Raw genomic sequence first — 22298 nt, 5'->3', positions numbered from 1 at the left:
AGATGGAGGGGAGCGATTGGACTACGGCCGAGCTAAGGTCTGACAAAGCTAAGCGGATGAAAAACGAGTCGATGGGTCGTTGAGCCGGTGAGAGTAGAGACGCTTGATGGTGCTGAGTACTCTATCTGATAGTAAAGCTTTATACGCTTTGTGGAATGATGACTAATCTTGTGGGTAAGTTTAAGTTATCCTGCTCGTGATCATCGTCCTCATCCTGTGTCCACCTAAAATTTCGGATTATTGCCATTTCGGGTTACACCGATGCCGGTCACATCCTCTGCTTCTGTTCGATCACCTGTCCCGAGTTAGACCTCTGCATGCTTCAAGGCGATTAGCGTTCTCATCGATATGCATATCTGTATTGATTTTCTGTCTCTGCATAAATCAAGGCAATTGATTGGGTTCTATGTGGGAAGATGTGTGCGTTGTAAGAAGGATGTGATTCGATTTGTGTATTGGACGGAATTGAGTTGAAAAAAAGAAGAAAAACAGCATGGATAGATGGAATGATGAAAGATTATGTACAGTACAATATCTAACAAAAAGAAAAAGTAACAATGACCCTCTTCCTAACACTAGATGACAAACTCCTCCTCTCATCTGCGATATCCCGAAATCTGCTTGTTTTATGCAATACCATTTGTATAAGGCACTTCGTGGAACAAGTATGACTAAAACATACACAACCAATCAATCAGCTAAATCACACCCTTCTTCTTCCTCCTCTCGTTCAAAGAGAATTTATACTCACGACAGATTCACCGAAATGTGACCTTCTGATAGTTTCCGCCAAAACGTGCGAAACGTCAATCACATCAATCTTATTTGTCTTTTCACAATTATCAGATTGAGGGATCGTATTGGTTATAACCAATTTTTCCATTCCTGATTCATTTATCACTTTGATAGCTGGTCCACTCAATATACCGTGAGTTGCAAAAGCGTAAACTTTCGTTGCACCAGCTTCGATCAAATTCCTAGCTGCTAACCCCAGGGTACCGCAAGTATCGGCCATGTCATCGACCAAGACGGCTATTTTACCTGTGACGCTTCCTACCAGAACCATTCGGGATACCTCGTTTGCCTTCTTACGCTCTTTATGGAAGAGGGCGAAATCTATATTGAGTCGATCGGCAATTGACGTAGCTCTGTGAAGGTGAAACCGATTGCATGTCAGCTTGATTCTTGCGAATTGAAGATGTGGGGTTCTGACTCACCGCTTGGCACCACCAGCATCGGGCGAGACAATCACACAGTTCTTCACGTCGATGTGATCTCGCATATATTGGATCATAGAGGGTTCGGCGTAGAGCTAGAAGTGGAAATATGTCAGAGTTAATTCACAAGGATAAGATAACGAGATAAACTCACGCTAAATACAAAGTAAGAAGTTAGAGTGACACGGTTTGTCAACACTGTTCATCCCTCAGCACACCTTTTAAAGCTACTCACTTATCGACAGGAACATCAAAGAACCCTTGGATCTGAGAAGCGTGCAAATCCATTGTCTAAACATATCCATCACTCATTGTTAGCTAATATCCCTAACAGAGCTAAAATGCGTGCGGAGGAACTCACAATAACATGATCACATCCAGCTTCTCTCAACATGTTCGCAACCAACTTAGCAGTGATGGGAGCTCTCGATTTATCCTTCTTATCTTGTCGGGCATACATGAAATGAGGTATGATAGCGGTGATTCTTTTCGCTGATGCGATCTGCGATCGGACCAAATGACATCAGCAAATCACTTTACATTGAAGAGGTAATACTAGAAGGATGTTACTCACTTTACAAGCATGAATCATGATACACAATTCCATCAAATGAGTATTAACTTCTCCTGCGCCCTGTTCACACAATCGGGCAGTGAGCCCTACCATCCCATTATGATAAAAATTCGTCGTGTATACTCACAGTATTCAAGATATATACATCATAATCCCTCACACTCTCGGTGATAGTCACCCTAGTCTCTCCAGAGGGAGGTTGTGTGATATTCGCTCGTGCCAATGGGAGCCTAAGTCTTTTGGCAATGAGGTGAGCTAATTCCGGATGGGATGAGCCTATTCTCATATACGTATTTATATCAGCTACTACTCCCCACTACCATGTTTTGCAAGCCAGCGGTTATATATGGACTGACCGGCAAAGAGCTTGATGGTTGAGTATGCTGCTGAAGCCATTTTGGACGGGTTGAATGGAAGATTACGTTAATGTGAGATTAATGTGGTAGGGTATACGATAGGGGATATATCTGTATAGTTGAAGATTATTCGTGTTTGTGTTGTGTTCGTCTTGGGCGGTATCTTGACCTCTCACAAGAGGTTATATCATTGCAAGTTCAAGGTTCTAATAATTCTTAATTTGAAAGAAGTTAGGAGGGAGTGCTTATCTTGAGATCCGATAGAAGAGATGTGAAGTAGATTTACTCCTTTGAGATTGTCGGTCTGGAAGTATAGTCGGCCTTGCTAGTGATGGGAATCTGTGTTGATCGCCGGAAGAAGATGAGGAATAAGTCACAATATGTATGCAAGATGTATAACGATATTGAAGGATGATGACTGCTATTCTATGGGTTTGGATGGATGGATACCTCACTCGTCACTGTGTTGAAGGCAGCTTGAAGCTAACTTGGAATTTAAGGGATCAAATTTGATTTTTTTTAGAAAATGGGTCGAAAGTGATAGGCGAGCGGAAAAATCACGGAGTTATCTGTTGATCTCCGTTTGTCCTCCTTTGTTGTAAGTGCAGATGGAGATCAAGATGAATGGATGATACGAGGTGGTAGTTGCGGTATAGAAATGAAATATACATACGTCTTAAGCATGAATATATATTTGTTGAGTGTCGAGTGAGATGGGAAAAAAAGATAGAGAGGAAAAGATGATGAACTGTGATACTTCCATCCAAAGGATCCCTGTAGCATACACGTTTGTGGATGAAAGCTTGTTGTCAAGCATGAAGAATAGACACAAGTCGACGAAATATCTATCTGCCCGAGTATGACATAGCGACTCTCACCCAGAGTTGGAATCGGATGCTTAGTTAGCCCCATTGCGTATCAAGTTGAAAGATAAGAACTTTGGGGTGTACGAAGATGATGGATTCTAGCTCAGGATATTCTCGGCTGATCCGCTTCTTACCATCAATACAGAAAATTACACAAAGTGATACTATATCTGTTTATACGTTATCTAAGATTCTCTTGCACGATGATTACTTGAGATTCTCTAATAGTTGAAACACTACTGACCAGTCTGAGAAGGGTAAAGCAGGACCTGAATTGTATACTGTCGCTTGATCCTGCTAGAGTACATCAGATCGTACTGTACAAAGGCTGCTTAGTTATCGTGAAGCCATATGATGATGATGGAGCAATACACATCACGATTGCCGTCGAGGTAGGTTAATTTAAGTGCTCTGTTTCCGTTATTCACCCTCAACAGGATCAAACGATCAAACCAGAAAGTATAGTGTATATATTCGTCTACCGCCAACCGGACTATTGCAGCCTGCAGGTATTTTTAGTGGTAATCATCTATATGGCCCATGGACCAGAACACATCCTAGATGCATCTATCTTATATCTCTTGGACGCATACATCTTATACATCGCAAGTAAGACCAAGAGAGTGGGAAGGGCGAAAATGACGAATTGATCATCACGTAATAACAAGCATGTCTTATGTTTTAGGCCTTTTTCTCCGAACACCTTTGATAGACATCAACCCGAAAATAATGTTCAAAGTCCACGGACTCGAGAATTCTCTAGGTTGTGCTTGGCACAGTGAAGTGAGTCTGGGTCGTCTCGGTAGTATTTTGTGATGACGACACATAGGCTCTTAGGGATAACCGAACAACGAGGGACAGTGTGGCTTGACAATACACGTACAGTACATTTGACCTATACGCCGGAGATATGTCAATAACAGACCTGTCACAGTTGCAATGCTGCTAGAGTAAGAGTCTACAGGTATCGCTCATCTGGATCTAACCCATCACTGGAGAGCGCGAAGAGATACGGGGCATGCATCGTACCTCACTAGTACCTAGACTAACAAGTGGGGGATTAGTACGAGTAAGCAAAGAGCAGCAAAAACAAGGAGGAAGAAAGAAGGAAAAAAAAGGCCTACGTCACCACTAAATTTCGAAGCAATCGGGACTTTCCGCGATTCACTTGGACAGTTCTGACAGTATGCCCGCCGGCGCCGCGGTCAACGGTCTAGTCAGTTCTCAGCAAGTCTGAGAAAATTACTTTCTACAGTGTGGAGGTGGACCACTTACGAAGACAGGAGAGAATACGCTAATGACGGTCAAAAGCGAGAGCGAGACGGAGGAGGATGTTGAGTCATTCGGACGCCGCAACAAGTGAATGATGGTGACTAGAGTCGAGTCAACTTGGGAATGGGAAATGGGAATGCGGGGGGAAAAGGGTCCTTTGGGATCGAATGGACCGGAATGCATCCAAAGGAAGGGACAAGGAGAGGAAGAGGGGGAAACAGCATGTAATGTTCGTGGTCATCTCATGTCATCGTCAACTTAGTAAGCACTACCGAGGCCAATGACAAAAAGAAGACACACGTAACCATTTTTGTGTACTACATATATATATACATATATCAATACCATACTTGTTACTGCTGATCGTCATTTGCATCCTTTGTATCCATATCATCATCTTCCTCATCTTCTTCATTTACATCTACATACATATCTCACCGATAATCTATAATCTACAATCTATAATCTATAATCTATAATCAATCCTGACACTCGAGCATACTTCGAACCCAACCTGAGAAAAATGGTGACATCGATATTACCCAAAAAACGAAATCGGACCTTGCCCGTCACGACTTTTCTCATTTCAACTGTATTACTCTCCATCGTCCTTCCTTCTCTCGCAAATGCATCAGCTACACCGCTAGTAGGCTCTCATGCTTTGTTAGGAAGACATGAAGGTCATGATGATGATGATGTGATGGATATGGATATGGACATGGGAATTATGCATGGCGACGATGGTGAAGGTTCGGTTGACGAGGAAGAAGAGCATACGCATGCTGTTGTAACATCTACAAGCGACATTGCCGATTCATCCCCTTCGTCATCATCTGCTGTGACTTCCACTGCCACTGACACCCCCTCACATTCACATTCGGATCATCCACCATCACCTCACGATCACGGATCTCACACGGCCCCAAAGGAGAAACTAGATGATGAATCTGTACATAGGTGGCATCATTTCCCACCCACTTACCTCGATGCCGATTTCAGGTTAGACAACGATACTGCCATCTTCGGTGAAGAATTTGACGAAACTTGGGATCCTCAGGAAGTATCATCTCATAAAGGTCTGATGGCAATTCATGCTTTGTTGTATTATGGTGCTTATTTCGGTCTGTTACCTATCTGTGAGTACAATCAGACATTCCTCAGTATTCAGCCAGTTCGGTCGAGTGGCAAATGGGATTTGTAATCGTAGATTGTGCCTGATGTCAGATCTGGTACAAAGTCAACTGACTTTGACTTTTTTTTTCATGGTTGCTGACGATAGCACTTGCCTTAAGGGCTGCCGATCACCCTTCGCATTATTTCGCCAATGCTATATTCCTCGTTGTAGCTGTTTTAGGATGGTTGGCTGGTAAAGCATATAAAGCAGGTCATGAGAATAGGTACGTACTCTTCCTTCCGTCGGTAGACTGCGGATCACAAGCTGACTTTGGGATTATAACCGTAGATATGAGGGTGCCGTACATGAACTTCTCTCGAATATCCTTTTACTCGTATCGGTCGGTCTGACCTTTATCGACTCGCTCGAGATAATCAAGAGGTGCATGAAGTTTTACAAACAGCATGATCGATCTTGGTCGGCTTTCGTACATGAAGTATTATCCTCACATAGCAAAATCGAAGAATCATGGCCTGCAAACAGGTACGAGATGGTTGGATTAGTAGGTGACGAACATGATGAAGATCAGGAGGTTAATCAAGTTGTTTTCGCTGTTGGTGATGACGACGAAGATGACGAAATCCACCACCACAGGGTTCATCATGAACCAGATGAAATTGAAAATCTACCTACAAGAACATTGGGTAATTCCGGTAAACCTCGAAGACCCTCTTTACTCATCAGACAATGGACACCTCCATCACGAAATTCTACTGGATCAGAGGGGACTCTCCATGATACACCCGGTGCATCATCTTCCAACAACTCTTTCATCACACAAAAATCGAAAGTCCTCAATACTGCTGGTGCATATGACGCTCATGCAGAAGACCACCATGAACATGAACATGGTGATGAACACGATGAGGAACATCACGTACAGCCTATCTGGTCAAGAGAGAAATCAACGGGCGTTAAAAGAGCTGCAGAAATCGTCTTGACGTGGGTTAGGAGAAGTCAGATCATCTTTGCTTATGTGGTGTTTTTGACCGAATTCGTTGAATATACTGTAAGTCACAAACATGGTATTAGGTGGAAGCACAATTGCTGATGTTTGTGCTCTATCACAGGGCATGTGTCGAGCTGGTTTGATCAATTCCTGTGCTGCTCATTATATTAAAGGATCCATCTTCTTCTGGTGAGTTTGGTCTGCTTATAAACACATCAGGAGTTGTCGCCTACAGCTGACTTCCTGTTCTGTTGAATATAGGTACGGTGTCCTCACTTTCGCTCGATATCTCGGTGCATACGCAGATTTAGGTTGGGCGTGGAACAAACGACCAGGAGGTGTAGGAGTATCAGCGGAAATGATTGAATGTGCAGTCATCTTCACCTACGGAATCACCAACACTTGGATGGAGAGATTCGGATCAAACCCTGATGATCCTTATACCGTCAAGCAGGTTCAGCATATCTCCATCGCTGTCATGTGAGTCTGGTCTCATCGATGATAATGCAATTCGCAGGAGCTGATGGTTCGGCTTACAGGTTCTGGTTCGCCGGCCTTTCTGGTATCTTACTTGAATCTCGATGGGTACGGAAAGTGATGGGATCGTTCATTTCCGGAGGAAGAAGGGACGTACATGAACCACCAACTTATGCTTTCAGCTACAATCCATTGCCTGCTTTGGTCATTGGAGTAGTGAGTGTCTCGATCCAGCTTGTCTTCAAACTTGTTGACTGACTAGTTGTCCCCTTTGACCATTTAGACTGGTCTAGCTATGGCAGCCCATCACCAAGAATACGTATTCCAAGTATCTATCCATTCCCTCTGGGGCACCCTCCTAGCTGGTGGATCGTTATTCAGGTTCTTGACATATTTCTTCTTATTCCTCCGACCACCTGTGGAATCGACCCTACCTTCCAGACCACCTACCGAGGTACTCACCTCTTTCGGCTATGCGGCTGGAGGAATCGTTTTCATGTTGAGTAACGAGGAGATAGCTTGGGCTGCGATGAGAGCCGGCTGGGACGATATGATGGCTTTCCTCAATTTCACAATTGCCCTCACGTGCTTGGTCTTTTGCTGGAGCGTCGTGGTGATGGCTCTGAAAGGATGGGCGGGGTTGAGGATGACAAGGAAGAGGAATAATATTGCTATAGCTTAGGTTTGGAGGAGATATGCTATGATGTATATAATTTAGGGAGAAATGATATGAAGAAAAGATAGGAAGAAGAAGAAGAAGTAGTTTATAATCGAACAATCATTATAATCATAATATCATTCACAACTCTTAATTGACTATAATTCAAGTTCTTATACGACCGACTGATGATATCACTTTATAGTAAAACTCCTTTTGATGATATTTTCGTTAATTGGTCTTTGCTTTACCATTTTATAGATTTATAAGATGCGATTCCACCTCATGCTATGTTGACTATATTGATTGAGCATTCTGATTTGGCGATGGGAAGCAGCGTGTACGGTGTGCAGTGCATGAATGAACTGAACAGCAGCAAGACAAGACAAGATTAAGACGATTGAGTGGATGATTCTGTTCCGATCGGGCAGGAGAGTGAGTGTACGCGTCACGTCCAGGTCCAGTCAGTGAATCGATGAAATAATCTACACACAAGTAATGTTCTTCCCTCTCTCCTTCACTTCCATCTCATAACTGATACATACAGACAATCACAAAATGGCCTCTTCATCTTCCACCACTGCAAAGGGGAAAGAGACCGTATCGGCCACTGCAAAGCATACCGATGCAGAGGGGTATGAGATGCCATGGTGAGCTGGCTCTTCCACACCAGGTCGGGGTTGGGGGGAAGAAAGTTCACTAGCTCATGTCTTAGTCTTACTTTTACTTTTACTTGATGGATCGTTAGGGTCGAGAAATACAGACCCGTATTGTTGGATGATATAGTAGGAAATACAGAGACAGTAGAGAGGTTGAAGGTCATTGCTGAAGATGGGAATGTACCTCATATTATCATATCTGTGAGTTGATGTCTATCTTTCTATTCAACTACATATATATATATGAATACGTGGACTTGTTTGATGGATGAACGTCAGCTGAAACTGATATGGATGTAAATGTTATAGGGCATGCCAGGTATCGGTAAAACCACATCTATACATTGTCTGGCACATGCCCTTTTGGGCGATGCGTATAAGGAAGGTGTATTGGAATTGAACGCTTCTGATGAGAGGTGAGTAAACTAATAAATACATTACCTATTTCATAAATTGGATGTACTGTATACAAAGATGTAGTCATTTGCTGATCATTGGTCTGGTATGGTATTGATACAGAGGTATAGACGTAGTTCGAAATAAGATTAAATCGTTCGCTCAGAGGAAAGTGACTTTACCTCCTGGTAGACATAAGATCATCATTCTAGATGAAGCTGATTCGTGCGTCTACATTTTATCTGCTAACTTCTTCTGCTTCTTCTCCGTATGTGCATCATCCACCTATAGTAGCAGCTGCTTCTTTCACTGTAGAATGTAGACCGTAGATTGCAAGAGACCATGCTAACGATACTGTCATTATAGTATGACAGCAGGAGCTCAACAAGCTCTTCGAAGAACTATGGAAATATATTCCAACACCACCCGATTCGCATTAGCTTGTAATATGTCGAATAAGATTATAGAACCTATCCAATCGCGATGTGCGATATTGAGGTATTCGAAATTGAGAGATGCAGAGGTGTTGAAGAGGTTGAAAGAGATTTGTCAAATGGAAGATGTGAGTGGGGGTCTAGCGATTGGCTGATCATTGTATAAAATCCTTCGTCCTTCAGTAATCCATATGTTCAAGTGATACAATATATGATTGTATGATCGAATGCTAATTTCACCTGTGATTCGTCAATTGTTTAGGTAAAATACAATGATCAAGGTCTTGCCGCTCTGATCTTCACCGCTGAAGGAGACATGCGTCAAGCGATAAACAACCTTCAATCGACCTATTCAGGATTCGGATTCGTCTCTCAGGATAATGTATTTAAGATCTGTGATCAACCTCATCCGATTGTAATTAGACAAATGATCAAAGATTGTCAGAATGGTTTGGTGGATGATGCCCTAGCTAGAATCAATGATCTATGGGATCAAGGTTATTCGGCGGTAGATATTGTGGTTTCGGTTTTCAGGGTTACGAAGACGATGGATGAGTTGCAGGAGTATATGAAATTGGAATTTATCAGGGTGAGTAATCATAGAACAAAATTGATGATGGAGGAGGTAGAGGAAGCGATAGATGTAAGATGGAGCGATTAGCGCTGACTGCTTTTGGTTCTTTTTCCACTTTCCATAGGAAATCGGCTGGACTCACATGAGGATCTTGGAAGGAGTGGGAACACTCGTTCAGCTAGGTGCGATGGTAGCTAGATTATGTAAATTGAGTTTACCTCCTCAAGCGTTGAAGATATGATCGGACTAGACCAAATCGTAAACCAGATTGAAGAGACATTGTGAGTAAGAGCGACCAGATTGAACGTGAATGGGATGATACTAGGAAGAGGGTAGAATCACCATCGTAGTACAGAACGTAGAGTAACGTATGTGCATATGCACAATCATGTCATGTACAAATACATGTTGAGTGTTGCATGGTTGGACTACTGATTATAGAATCTACTTCTATCATTGTACAGATTTACTTGTTTTATGTCTCGTGTTGAACGTCTTCATCGTACAGTTTAACTCCTGTTCCATTCTGTCTTCCAAGTCCAACTTCTCAGCGATCCCACTCCATTGTTCTTCCGTTCCGGTCTTTCCACTGTTCATTATCTCACATCCCAACCTTCCAATCCATCTGAGCCACCTCACTGCTTCTCTTCCTCGAAAACACCCAGCTCCTGACCCATCTTCACCTTCTGCCCAGCTTCCACGTTGAATTTCCAATTTCTCGGAGCTTCAAAGACCATCACGATCGTACTTCCCAACTTGAATCCTCCCATCTCCTCTCCAGCCAATAACGGTTGTCCTTTCAATATCGACGCAGAGGAATATACAGCCTCAGCATAGGTATGAGGTGGATGAGTGATTTTACGTGTATTAGTTCGAAGCGTTTCATCGAAATTGATCTTGATGGATCCTACGTTGGTAGCTCCTACAGGGACCATGGAGAAGAAACCGTATTTCCACCTTCCTAACAAAGCTACTCTTTCATTCAATACGAATAGGTCTTGCATCCGATTAGCAATATATGGCGATACGCTAAACAAGTCGCCGGTGAAATGTCGTCGTCGTTCAACCACCCATGTAGTCGGTGAATGGAACCTGTGATAATCTCCAGGAGCCAGATAAACCACCATGAAATATAATTTGTTTTTCTCATTGCTTAATCTTGGTAATTCACCTTTAGAGTTGGTCTGATTGGCCAAAGCTGAAGTTCCCAATCTAGCTGCGACGCTCGCATCGTGTCCCAGTTCGTGTCCTTGAGGCGGATGAGAGGCGTCAACTTCTTTTTCATTGGTTTTAGGTAGAGTCGAATCGTCGAATGATTTATCTTCTACATTCTCTGATCCACTTCCTTTACCTAACAATGAAGCGAGGGAATAAGGTATATCGTTGATATTGGCAAAATTTTCATCATCTACCACTTCTCCTCCTTCCTTGTCCTTTCTAGGGATAGACTTGGCTTCTCCATGCAATGATGATTCAGATCCAAGAAGAGCTTCGAGAGAATAGGTTATACCTTTTACTTGCTCTACGCGAGATCCTACGATCTCACCGAAATGAAGTACTCGACCGTCCGCTGGTGACACCTATGTCCCGTCCGATGAATTAAGTCAGCTTATGTCGAAAACGCTAGATCAGTTGCGACAAAGCTTATTTGTCAATCGCGAAAATGACATACCATCGGAGCATCCGCAACAGGTCTTTGACCCTCTTTCATCTCCCTATAAAAGAAATCACCTAAACTCTCGTATTCTTTCAGATCTTTTGGTACTTCATCCAGATTACATCCGAATATAGTAGCGTAAAGCTTGAAACCGAAAGGTCGGAACCATACTGGTAGGACTAGGCCGTTGAGGTATCCCCATAGTTGGGATAATGATCGGAGAGGAAGTGCGCCAAGGACTCGGACCTATAAAGAAACGATAACACATTAGCTGGTAATTCTGTAATCGAAACTGAAAACAGACAAGGAATTTCTTGTAGCACTGTATGGCCTGTATCATATCGAGGTGCTATATATATTTTAGTATGCACAAACTCACCTGCCATGGTCCATCCACCCTCTTACCATTCTTCCTAATCACCGCACCTTCCTCATTCTGATACTCCACTTCGATATCTCCTCTCGTGGATTTACGATACTGTACGACTAGCAGGACCAATGCGCCGAGTGCGAGAGGGATAGGATACCATCCAGTAGGGGTAGACCAAGCTTGAGCTACTTTCTCTGTGTGATTGCACGAATCAAGAAGAGAGGGATGTGATTAGGATACAAGACTTGTATAAAAGACATCGATATATATATATATAAGGGATGTATTGCAAATGGGACTTACCTTTCAATGGCTTGCCTTGACTGCTCTCTGCTGATCCGGCTGTTGTCTTCTCCTGAGTGGGCTTGGGCTTGATTTCAGGTGGGTTGTATGGTTGTCTAGGTGTGTTGGAGTTGAATCGGATGGGTGTAGGAGAGGACAGAAGAGGAGAAGCGATCGATCTCGGGAAGACGAAAGGCTGCAAACGGGAGGATCGCAGTGATGTGGCTCTCGTCAGAGCTCTTGTTAAATGTCGGATGATCATCTTTATGGAGCCGACACTGATTGAAGGCTCAGATGATGAAGGTATGGATGAGAGGTGATGAAGAAGAAGAAGATGTTGGAGATGATGATGATTTCCTTCTTTTCGGCCTGTCTCTCGAGGTGGGTGGGTCCGTGCGTATGTCGCGTGGTGATGGATGGGATAGATGTGATGTCCGAAATTACGTCAACCCCCACTTCAACTGACTTACGAATTCGCGTCTGTCTTTTGTATTTTCCTTTCCTCTTCCCCTCTTTCTCAAACTCAAGCAAGCCGATTCTAAGAGCCTGAGAGCGGATAGTACAAGAGATAGCATGATACAACAGCCGACAGATGAAGGCCCGATATGATGGATATTCAGCCCATCGTAGCCTTCCTCAGGAGGACGTACCCCTGTCCAGAAGTCGATCCGGTAAGTCATCTTTGATCAAATTTCTTATAGTCTTACGCTGATTCAAAGCTCGCATCCTAGGCATGGGTACGAGACTGCGTACAAGCTCTGACGGATGCAGGTAGACAAGTATCCATCGATGAAGTGGTGAGCTACACTCAGCTGCTCGATGTTATAGTGTTTAGCTCATATTGTTCAACACAAACTTGTAGCATACCCAATTCCTCTATTCCGACTTATCTCAATCCACCTTACTTTCCCGTTCTTTCCCCTCGGCCCAAACCGAGCTACATGAGATTGTACTTTTCCCTCGACCGACTATACTCCAGATCCACCTTGTATCGGAGATCGGTCATTCGGCATTCCAAATTCAGCATACGATGGAACAGCGTTCAGAGGTGTTATCGGGACAGACACTGATAAGAAGGATGGATGATGAGGAAGATAATGAGAACGAAGTTGATAGTGGGAAGGTACCACCTTATCCTAGGAGTATGCTGAAGCTGGAGTTGAGCGATGGAAGGAGGACTGTGAAGGCGATGGAATATAGGAGGATAAATGGGTTGGTCCTAGGTCAAACTTCTCTAGGATGCAAGGTACGTCCAGCTTTTGTGGTCAGATTGACTATAACAGGGGTGAAGCTGACGTTCGAGGAATAAATACCAGTTGGTATGTCAGAACGTCAAGTGTTTAAGAGATACTTTACTCCTAACACCAGAAAACACTCAAGTCATTGAAAGTTCCGTTGAGCACCTGGAAGCAATCCAAAAAGAACAATTCCTCAATGATCTTCAAAGAAGGATGGGCAAAATGGACAATGATCAAGATGGATCTATACCTAAAGGAAAGGTCAAACCTCCTCCAGCAGTAAGACCGAAACCTTCTGCTTCTGCATTGGCATCTTCCTCTCGACCAGCCAAACTCAATCCCCCTAAAATATCTCAGCCTAAATCTCGAATTCCATCTCCTGATATCATACCTACTGCTGAACCTTCCCGATCACGATATGTCCCTTCTCCTCCCGCTGCTCAATCAAATGATATACCCTTAATCGATCCACCTTCATCTCCTCAGTTGGTCAAGCCAATCCCGATCAGAGCAAAGGGCATCAAGAGAAGACAATCTATCGAAGAGGTTGAAACCTCGACTAGTGAACCTACACCTAGAGCAAGAAGATCTAGATTAGCAGCTAAAGCAGCTACTTCGAAAGTACAGCAACTATACCATGATGTACCAACTGATGAACTTACGGCGTTAGACTACCAAGACGATGATGATGAATTTGATTATGACGTGGATGTGGATGAGAGTTTCATCAGACAGATAGATGAAGTTACTGCCAAAGCTTCTGGATCTGGATCTGGATCTGGATCTGGATCTGGATTCAGGAACTCGAAGAATAATGATGTATACGATTTCGATGAGGAGGATGAAGACGAGAGTGATTTTATGATATTAGATGACTCGATGATCCGACAGATTGATAACGTAACGAATTCACATCAAAATGCAGTCAAGGGGAAAGGGAAAGCATCGCCGGTGGGCAGAGGGAAGCAGATGAATAGGAACAGGAAGTATCATGATCCCGACGAAGATAATGATGAGATTACGATTGATGATGATGACAGTTTTCATGTGGATGAGAGTTTCCTCGAGCATTTAGATAAAATGGAATATGACAGACAAAGAAAATTATCATCGCAAAACACCAACCCCAACAAATCGTCTCAGTCAAATACGTCCAAGCGATCGCGACCCGATGGTGGAAGTGGAAGTAAGAGGAGAAGATCTACTAGTCCCCTGGAAGATTCGTTGAAGGAGAATGTACAACCAGAGATCATTGAGATTTCCGATTGAAGATTGGTCATCTCTTCGGTATGTGTGTGTATGTACGATGTTGTACCGTAGATCGATCTGTATATGCCATATGTATATACTATATACTTATTCAGTTGAACACTGCTCGTTATATGTTATATGCACTACAGCCGATGGGAGTGGTGGAGACGAAGACGGAATCAAATTTGAATGAGAGAGCATTACCTCAAATATCGTCACTGCCATCTCGATTGGACCAGTTCACCATGTCTTCATCTCCCATTGACTGTATTTCATCTATCCATATAGATACCTCGGCTCATCTGTAGATATTGAATATCATTTTCAGCGATACTATCATGCCCCCATCACCAACGAAACAAGCCACAGTGGAAGATGCTACCTCCGCATCTCCCACACCCACACCTCCACCTGCCTCTGAACTTCCAGAATCTTCATCAACTCAAGTCGACAAAGTGGAAGATCAACCTATAGATAGTCTAGGCGATGACGAAGAAGAAGAGGAAGAATGGGATCCATCAAGTGAGAGATTGCCCGGTCAATCGTCTTCCACCTCCAAGGAAAAGGGTAAAGCTGTGGAAGATGAAAATGACAAGGAAAAAGAAGGAAAGGAGAAAGAACAAGGACAAGAACAACCTTGGCAAGCTGTCTGGGCCGCTGAACAGAATGGTCAGTCAACCCTGTGTTCCATCTACTCTACTGTACACTAATGTCCAGCTGATATCCATTGGATGATTGTAGCTTGGTATTTCTGGAATAAAGATACAGGCGAAGTAACATGGACCAATCCTTTAGAACCCTCTTCTTCTTCTACTCAACCACCTTTACCTGCCGAACAACCCCCAACTGCATCTTCTTCAACAAATCCTGGTCCCAATGATAATGATAATGATATTGGGTATGGATTCGGCTTCGGTGGAGATCCATCTCAACCAGAGATAGATCCAGGTCTAGCCCATTTATTCGGAGGGGATTCTTCCGGACCAGGTGGTCTAGGAGGTGATCCAACAATGCAAAAAGCAATGTTCAATTCGCGTACGGGTAGATTCACGGCTTCGAACTATGAGTATACTGTGGGTCATCTGGATGAATATAACAGGGCGAAAAGGATGAATAGTCATTATTTCGATGTGGATCAGTGGGAAAGGGAAAAACAACAGGAGAATGAAAAGAAACGGAAGGCTTTGGAGGATGGGAAAGGTGGTGAAAAGAAGATCACAAAGAAAGATATGGTAAGTGAATTTGGAAAATCTCATATGGAGTTGATTCTCTGTCCGTGTGTGATTAGATGGATTGTAATGAAGGAAACTGATATGGTTATTTCACATGATTGCAGGAACGATTCAGGAAGAAGAATGCAGAGAAGAAAGCAAGAAGTCAAGCTTGGTTAAGGGAATAGCGCGATCATAACATTACTGTCGAATCGATATTATTGCAACATGGTTCTCTACTGGACAGATAGATATAGCATAATAACTTCATACCTACCTTAACAAGCCGGAATATATGCTACGTGTCGGATCGCTGGTTATCAGCTTTTTGTAGCTCCTAGTGGTGCACTTTCATAATCATATATAATGCAGGATCAGGTATCGGCTGCCATGTATTCGATGCTTCTCATTCTGTGTTCTTCAATTTTCATTGCATTTCGTCTCATTTCTATGATATGATATGTAGATATATACACAGCCAACTCTAAAATTCTGATCCTTCGACCTATCAATCAACAACGACAATACTCGATCAGCAAATTGTCAAGCCAATCAAATGATTGTCGGAATGGCTAACACTCTACTTACATTGAAAGTCGCCCCGTATTTCATGTATCCTTGCATGATTTCGAATATCCCCACTGGAAGGTTCTACAAGGAATCAAGTCCATGAGCCAATCCACACTCTCACAATGTTTATACATGATGTCATGGCCCAATTAGGTGAGACTGGACTTACCATACTCAATAGCGTATACTGGATCTTGGCATGTCCATGTATCAAACCCAGCTTAAACAGATAATGAGCGATCATCGAAGGGTAAGCGGCATCCATGTACCATCTACATAAGATTCCATCGTACACATCAGCTTATTCCACTTGTTCCATCGCGATTGTGGATATCTTCAGACTCACCTATGATGATACGTCGTCAATCTGATAGCAGCATTCAAAGTCCTCTGCAAATCCCCTTCCGTAGCGTACATCTCCAACAACTTGATCAGAGCTTTAGCAGAGAATTTACTATCCAGACATCTCTGGAAAGCATCTTTCGCTTCTTCCTTATGATGTAATCTAGAGGCAAGTTCTCCGAGAATCTCCCATTCTGTCCCAGTCTTGCGGTACGACATGTGTTGAGTTTTGAAATGAGATATCTCGGCGCGCCAGATTGTGTATACTCGTAGATCCTAATAAAGTCCCAGAATATCAGTACCACAGAACAAGAACTGGTAATGACAGTTCGTCCTTCCACTCACCTCATACAATACTCTATACAACAGAAGGACATCGTTATTTCAGTCAGCGCATGTAGGAACATGAATGATAAGTCACTCACAAGAACAGATTATCCAGCCACCTCTCACATAATCTCTTATTCGCAAATGCCGAAGGAGGTTGATTCGTCCCATTTCCTTCTTCTCCATCTTCTTCTTCCTCTCCTTCTTCAGACACATCATCCGCTTTCATCCCTATTGGACTATTCGGTTCATCATTGACCTGTGCCATTTCAGGTTTTTCCAAAACCGTGTCCATCGGTTGACTCTGACTCTCTTTTTTCTGATGTTGGAAAGTCGTACCGTTTGGCGTTCGAGTTGACTCAGTCGATATTCGTATAGTAGGTATATCAGAGGGTGTGTTAGGTTCTCCTCCACCAGCTGAAGAACCGCCCCTGACTCCAGTCGTAGAAGCGTCCTCATCAGCCGCAAATCCGTTCATCTCCACTGATGCGCTAGTCTTGTGTAATCTGTACTCTTCTTCCATTACAAATACTTGTGATCGAGTTTTTAACAATTCGTCCCATCCAATTTTGGATACTAATAATGTCAATAACGAATATGCTTTGGCGAATGTCCCTCGTAGGCCAGGTGCAGGTAATCGAATAAGAGCTACGTCGGCCTATATCCAAAATCCATTATAAATTGTTATCAGCCCTCTTCATTCATCATGGCTGTAACAAGAAGAAAATGGAAACTCGACGAACCTCGTTATCTCTAGCAGACTCCTCATCTAAAATTCCACTCTCCGCGATGAACTTCTTCACCGGTAAATGAGTCTTCAATGGCGTAGGCATACGATGTAAATCCCTCTCGTTGAACGTGAACATAGGACACGAATTCAGCGTTAACAAAGCTTGATCGAATTGTCCTAATTCTATGTATGTCTCGGTCAGTTTCGCCCAGGTGACAAATTCGCTAGGAGCAGAGTTGACGGCTTGTTGAGCTATTTGTTGAGCCCATTCGGGTTTGCCCTTGGATAAGAGGAAGTCGCACTGGGCATGTAAGATGGGGTATGATTGAGGGTTGGACGATAAGGCGGAATGCATGGTTTTGACGGCTTTGATCTCTTCGTCTATATCGAAGGAGACGAGTCAGTATTAGCGACTTGAGTCAAAAGCAGTTTCAATTGTTATAGGGGAAAAGAGGGATGTCATGGCTAGAGCTAAATTATCGTCAATACCCCATACTCACTCATACCGATATAACTCCTAGCTACCAACGCCGCTACCTCAGGTTCGTTCACCATCATCCTCTCAAACAGATTCGCAGCTCTATCTAATCTGAATGAATCTTGGAAATATTTAAGTACAGCCGAAGTGAGATGATTCGTCACTACCGTTGCCACCTGGATTTCAGGATCGGAACCAAGCTGCCATCCTACGTATCGCGATAGTCATCAGCTCAGCAACATTATGTCTGCCTGCAGTCGATCGACAGGACGATGAGAATTGCATGTCAGTCATATCCACTCACCCTTGAAGAACAACGCCTCAGCAGCTTTCAAAAACCTCGCTTCAGCTTCTGGCGTAGTGATAGGATCTAACTTCCTATACCCTGCCAGACGGTATGACGCATCGTCCGCATACCTTATCGCACGAAGTAATGCAGATAGGTATGTTTCTTGCCATAACTCTGGTGTAGCTGCGTGTCTAAGGGATCATGTAATGGTGTTAGCATATTGGCTTTGTAACGCAATCTTCGGAAGGGTAAAACCCAGAAAGAAGACCAAAGAGCGAACTCACTTATCACCTCTTAAATCCACTACATAAGCATCCACCCCTCCTGGAATTTTCACGTCCACTCGCATATCCACTCTGGAGAAGGCATTGAAACAGCTATCTCGAGAAATCCAATCAGCTAACACTCCACCCTTTTCGACGGATGGTTGAAAGGTAGGTAATATGATAACATACCAGTAAGTCCCACTTCGCACTTTCCATCCGTGACCTTTTCCGAACCAGGCAGTATCTTCTTCTACTGAGAATTGTAGTGAGTTCAAATAAGCAGCTAGGGAAGCTGATGAAGAAGCTTCGACACCGGAACTGTTATATTATCCTACTCCGTAAGCTATCCGAGCGAAAGCTCGACGTCCATTGTGATTCAGCTTACCAATAATGGTACGATCCCAGCTATATGATAAATATTAGATATTAACTTGAATCAATCAGAAGCGTTATCAGTCACTCACATCCTTCTGAGCAGTCTTGGATCCAGATGATTTTATGACCTGACATAAATCGGGTGGACCAAGTTCACGGAACGTAGCTATGCAGCAAGCGTGAGCGTGAGCATTAGCCTATTCCCCCTATGTTGGTCTGACTGAGCAGCTTGATAGATGGTGAAAGGGGACATACCTAATGTCTCCGTACGAGCTGTGACTGATTCACCGATGTTCGTCTACACCAAGTCACCAATCGATGAACATTAGCTCAAATCAGATGATCTCGTAACAGAGCTCCGAGGTGACTTACCTCTACGAACTCTGGGATATCCTTGAAAAGCTCTGACATCGTGAGCTAGATATTGCAGGCTATGCTCGTGATGCTATCCAATCGGTATTGTTTTCTTCTTGGATAATGTACTTTTAAAATGGATATGAGATGAAACACGTCAATACGATACGGAGTGGACAAAGTCATAGCGCGGTTATCATCCACTTAAAGCTGTGACGCGGCGCATCACATTCGACACCATCAGATCCAACATTATCATAAGATCATTGTCATCGTCATTCTAGATCCATGCATGGCATCAGTCACAGATTCATAGGCCATGTCGTCGGATATACCCAATGGTCATACAGAGGTGAGCTGAAGGATCCCTGAAGAACAAGCAGAATACAGCTGATGGTCAGACCTCGAACAGGATCAACCCCTCGAGGTTGAAACGCAAACCCAAACGCCAGGTGCTGGACCCTCACGATTGCCAGAAGCAGTGGTAGCAATCTACTCAGTCGTAGATGAGGAAATGGATGAAGAGGAGAGGGACAGGATATCCTGTGAGCGGAACAAGGGTCGCCGGGATATCAGATTGAAGCTGACATGCACCATGTTATCAGTTCTGAGGAAACAAGCTGAATATCTGGAGCTCGAGCAATCGGTGAATGTAAGTGAATGATCCCTAGCCAGATTCATACCAAACTTATCATTTGGAACTCTCGTCCTCATGGGTCAACAGTCAAGTACACAATTGCTCTCATCACTTGCATCGTATCTATCCACGTTCCAAAACGATTTATCGGCAGTATCAGGTCAGATATCAGATTTACAAGGGAGGAGTTCAGAGATAGATTCTCAGTTGAAGGGAAGAAAGGTGAGTTCAGACTAGACTCCGATCTATCTGAATCAATGTATCAATATGTTGATCTATTGGGCATCTCACTTGTAATTTGGTTATAGACAATCTTACCACCTCTCAACGCCTTATTATCAGATATAACCCTCCCACCCTCGCTCGTCCTAACCCTCCGCGATACTTTACCAGCCCAAAATCCAGATCTGTGGTTATCCGCCATAGTCCAACTCGACTCAAAGATCCAACTTATATCCAGTCGTTCCTCAAAAGTTAAAGCAGTTCAAGAACTATCCCCCATAATCGAAGGTCTAAAATTAAAAGCACTAAACGTCTTACCACCATTTTTGTTGGGGTTAATCAAACCTTTGAAATCAGCTTCTAAAGGTCTATCAACCAATCTAGCAGTATTGCAAACTTCCTTGTTACTAAAATATCAACCATTCTATCAATTTTTGTTGAAAAATTCACCCAAGATTGCTAAACAGGTTGAGAGAGGTTATGTCACCTCGGCGAGATCGTACTACGAAACTGGATTTAGGAGGTACGCCAGATCCCTGGGGATGATCAAAAGTAGGATAAATGAAAGACAGGAATTGATAGGTTCTTTGAATAATTCGGATATAACCGCGCAGAATATATTGATGAATGGTCAACAGAAAGGAAATAGTAGTAGCAATATGGAGAAGCCAGAAGATAGGTTGAGGTTTAAGGATTTGGATGTTGAAGGTGAAGATGCAGCTGTTATTTTAGGTTATATGGCAGACGAAAAGGATTTTGTAAGTTAACACGAATCTATCTTTATTGGGTGTATACTGAACCATGGTTTCGTGTCAATGACAATTTCAGAAAGCACCTATCGAAGCTTTATTCCGATCCCTCGCATTGGTCTTACTAGATAACGCTTCTTCGGAATTCACATTCATCGTTCGTTTCTTCGCCAAATCACTCTCGCCATCCTCTTCTTCTCCTTCAAATGCTGGCGCCGGTGTTAGATCACCTATCGAGACTCCCTTGGAATCTTCACCCAATCCATCGTTCGTCGATCTCATGTCTGATACTGGACGATCAACTTCCACGAGACAACGTAAAGGTGTTAACGAGATTAACGATAACCTAAAAGATGCAGAGAGGATATGGCACGAGGTATTCGATTCTTCCCTTGAATACACAACAGTTTTCTTCAATTCTATCATTTCCCCTTCGACCTCATCAAGCTCGATACCTTCGGTAATATCATTACTGACGATCATCCGATTGAACGATAACCTAATACAATGTTCAGATTCCAGAGGATGTCTACCGCTGATCACATATTTGAATTCATGGAAATTGAATTTGTGGCCTGTATTTAGGAAAGAGATGGATCATCATATCAATTCGTTAAAGAGTCTCGCAGATGATCTGGAAAGTAAAAATTTGATATCGTCTTTTGGACTAGGGTTGAAGACCCTCAAGGATAATCATGTGAGAGGGATTGCAAAGAAATATGGTGAGATGTTTAGTAGGACGGTGTGCTTGAGTACTCAAGCTGAGGAAGTGATGATCTTCTCGAGGTGAGTTGGCGATTGACCCTTGACCAGAAAAAAACACCTCTTCATTGTATGGTTGGTGAAGTAGAGAGCGATCGACTTTGCTTTTTTGCTGATAACACCGCGATTGACTTGTGTAGTATGACTCGACTCCGGAACGAATTGATACGAATCCTCACCTCTCAAAGTAACAAGATCAAATCTGTGCCGGAAAGACATTCCTTCTTATCATCCGTTTATGAGATTATCATGCACGAGTTGGTCAGTGGACCAGGTCAGACGACTCATCCGAAATTACAGAGCGAATTGTCGTATTTCAGAACGAGGGAGGAAGAAGCTAGAAGGAGGATATCGGCCTAGTAACACTTATGTATGTATTTACGTTGTGTATGGGATGAAATACCATAGCATAGCGTCGTTGGGAGAGCAATACAAGGTTATGTTTACTTGTTATTCACCAAGATACTTTGGCAAAATATTCTCTGTAATCATAAGATAAGTCGAAACTAGATGACCATGCTCTTCGACAAGTGATAAGCAATGTCTTGCTTCGGTTCTAATACTTGTTCACTATGATGCATT

At 43.1% G+C, this 22298-nt stretch overlaps 9 protein-coding genes across 9 annotated transcripts; 5 read left to right on the top strand and 4 right to left on the bottom strand.

Moving 5' to 3' along the window:
• Nucleotides 1-626: 626 nt before the first annotated feature.
• On the bottom strand, nt 627-1066 carry L199_006560 (uncharacterized protein; the record flags this gene model as incomplete). Its single annotated transcript, XM_064892259.1, has 2 exons — nt 627-671; nt 752-1066. 2 exons carry the CDS (start codon nt 1064-1066, stop codon nt 627-629), a joined length of 360 nt encoding a protein of 119 aa, XP_064748331.1.
• A 224-nt stretch (nt 1067-1290) lies between these two features.
• Nucleotides 1291-2187, bottom strand: L199_006559 (uncharacterized protein; the record flags this gene model as incomplete). Its single annotated transcript, XM_064892258.1, has 6 exons — nt 1291-1312; nt 1453-1508; nt 1579-1719; nt 1792-1851; nt 1919-2067; nt 2148-2187. 6 exons carry the CDS (start codon nt 2185-2187, stop codon nt 1291-1293), a joined length of 468 nt encoding a protein of 155 aa, XP_064748330.1.
• A 2621-nt stretch (nt 2188-4808) lies between these two features.
• L199_006558 (uncharacterized protein) lies at nt 4809-7567 on the top strand (the record flags this gene model as incomplete). Its single annotated transcript, XM_064892257.1, has 7 exons — nt 4809-5421; nt 5565-5682; nt 5748-6468; nt 6530-6597; nt 6670-6888; nt 6948-7101; nt 7169-7567. The coding sequence occupies 7 exons, from the start codon at nt 4809-4811 to the stop codon at nt 7565-7567; spliced, it is 2292 nt and encodes a 763-aa protein (XP_064748329.1).
• Nucleotides 7568-8101: 534 nt separating this feature from the next.
• On the top strand, nt 8102-9847 carry L199_006557 (uncharacterized protein; the record flags this gene model as incomplete). Its single annotated transcript, XM_064892256.1, has 7 exons — nt 8102-8193; nt 8292-8403; nt 8512-8618; nt 8722-8823; nt 8965-9160; nt 9295-9621; nt 9731-9847. 7 exons carry the CDS (start codon nt 8102-8104, stop codon nt 9845-9847), a joined length of 1053 nt encoding a protein of 350 aa, XP_064748328.1.
• A 394-nt stretch (nt 9848-10241) lies between these two features.
• L199_006556 (phosphatidylserine decarboxylase) lies at nt 10242-12177 on the bottom strand (the record flags this gene model as incomplete). The annotated part of the gene is made up of 4 exons (XM_064892255.1): nt 10242-11186; nt 11279-11509; nt 11643-11827; nt 11937-12177. The coding sequence occupies 4 exons, from the start codon at nt 12175-12177 to the stop codon at nt 10242-10244; spliced, it is 1602 nt and encodes a 533-aa protein (XP_064748327.1).
• Nucleotides 12178-12520: 343 nt separating this feature from the next.
• L199_006555 (uncharacterized protein) lies at nt 12521-14422 on the top strand (the record flags this gene model as incomplete). Its single annotated transcript, XM_064892254.1, has 4 exons — nt 12521-12586; nt 12647-12712; nt 12778-13161; nt 13232-14422. 4 exons carry the CDS (start codon nt 12521-12523, stop codon nt 14420-14422), a joined length of 1707 nt encoding a protein of 568 aa, XP_064748326.1.
• A 320-nt stretch (nt 14423-14742) lies between these two features.
• Nucleotides 14743-15803, top strand: L199_006554 (uncharacterized protein; the record flags this gene model as incomplete). The annotated part of the gene is made up of 3 exons (XM_064892253.1): nt 14743-15073; nt 15146-15636; nt 15741-15803. The coding sequence occupies 3 exons, from the start codon at nt 14743-14745 to the stop codon at nt 15801-15803; spliced, it is 885 nt and encodes a 294-aa protein (XP_064748325.1).
• Nucleotides 15804-16099: 296 nt separating this feature from the next.
• On the bottom strand, nt 16100-19403 carry L199_006553 (uncharacterized protein; the record flags this gene model as incomplete). Its single annotated transcript, XM_064892252.1, has 15 exons — nt 16100-16120; nt 16204-16266; nt 16355-16457; nt 16532-16803; nt 16873-16885; nt 16953-17512; nt 17598-17965; nt 18085-18270; nt 18367-18542; nt 18636-18728; nt 18807-18935; nt 19003-19022; nt 19082-19158; nt 19248-19290; nt 19365-19403. 15 exons carry the CDS (start codon nt 19401-19403, stop codon nt 16100-16102), a joined length of 2163 nt encoding a protein of 720 aa, XP_064748324.1.
• Nucleotides 19404-19665: 262 nt separating this feature from the next.
• L199_006552 (uncharacterized protein) lies at nt 19666-22076 on the top strand (the record flags this gene model as incomplete). Its single annotated transcript, XM_064892251.1, has 7 exons — nt 19666-19698; nt 19759-19891; nt 19952-19998; nt 20071-20205; nt 20292-20963; nt 21034-21740; nt 21857-22076. 7 exons carry the CDS (start codon nt 19666-19668, stop codon nt 22074-22076), a joined length of 1947 nt encoding a protein of 648 aa, XP_064748323.1.
• Between the last annotated feature and the right edge of the window lie 222 nt (nt 22077-22298).

Source organism: Kwoniella botswanensis, chromosome 1 (assembly GCF_036426115.1).
Source record: "Kwoniella botswanensis chromosome 1, complete sequence".
Taxonomy (NCBI): domain Eukaryota; kingdom Fungi; phylum Basidiomycota; class Tremellomycetes; order Tremellales; family Cryptococcaceae; genus Kwoniella; species Kwoniella botswanensis.
This window is presented reverse-complemented; position numbering and strand designations above follow the sequence as displayed.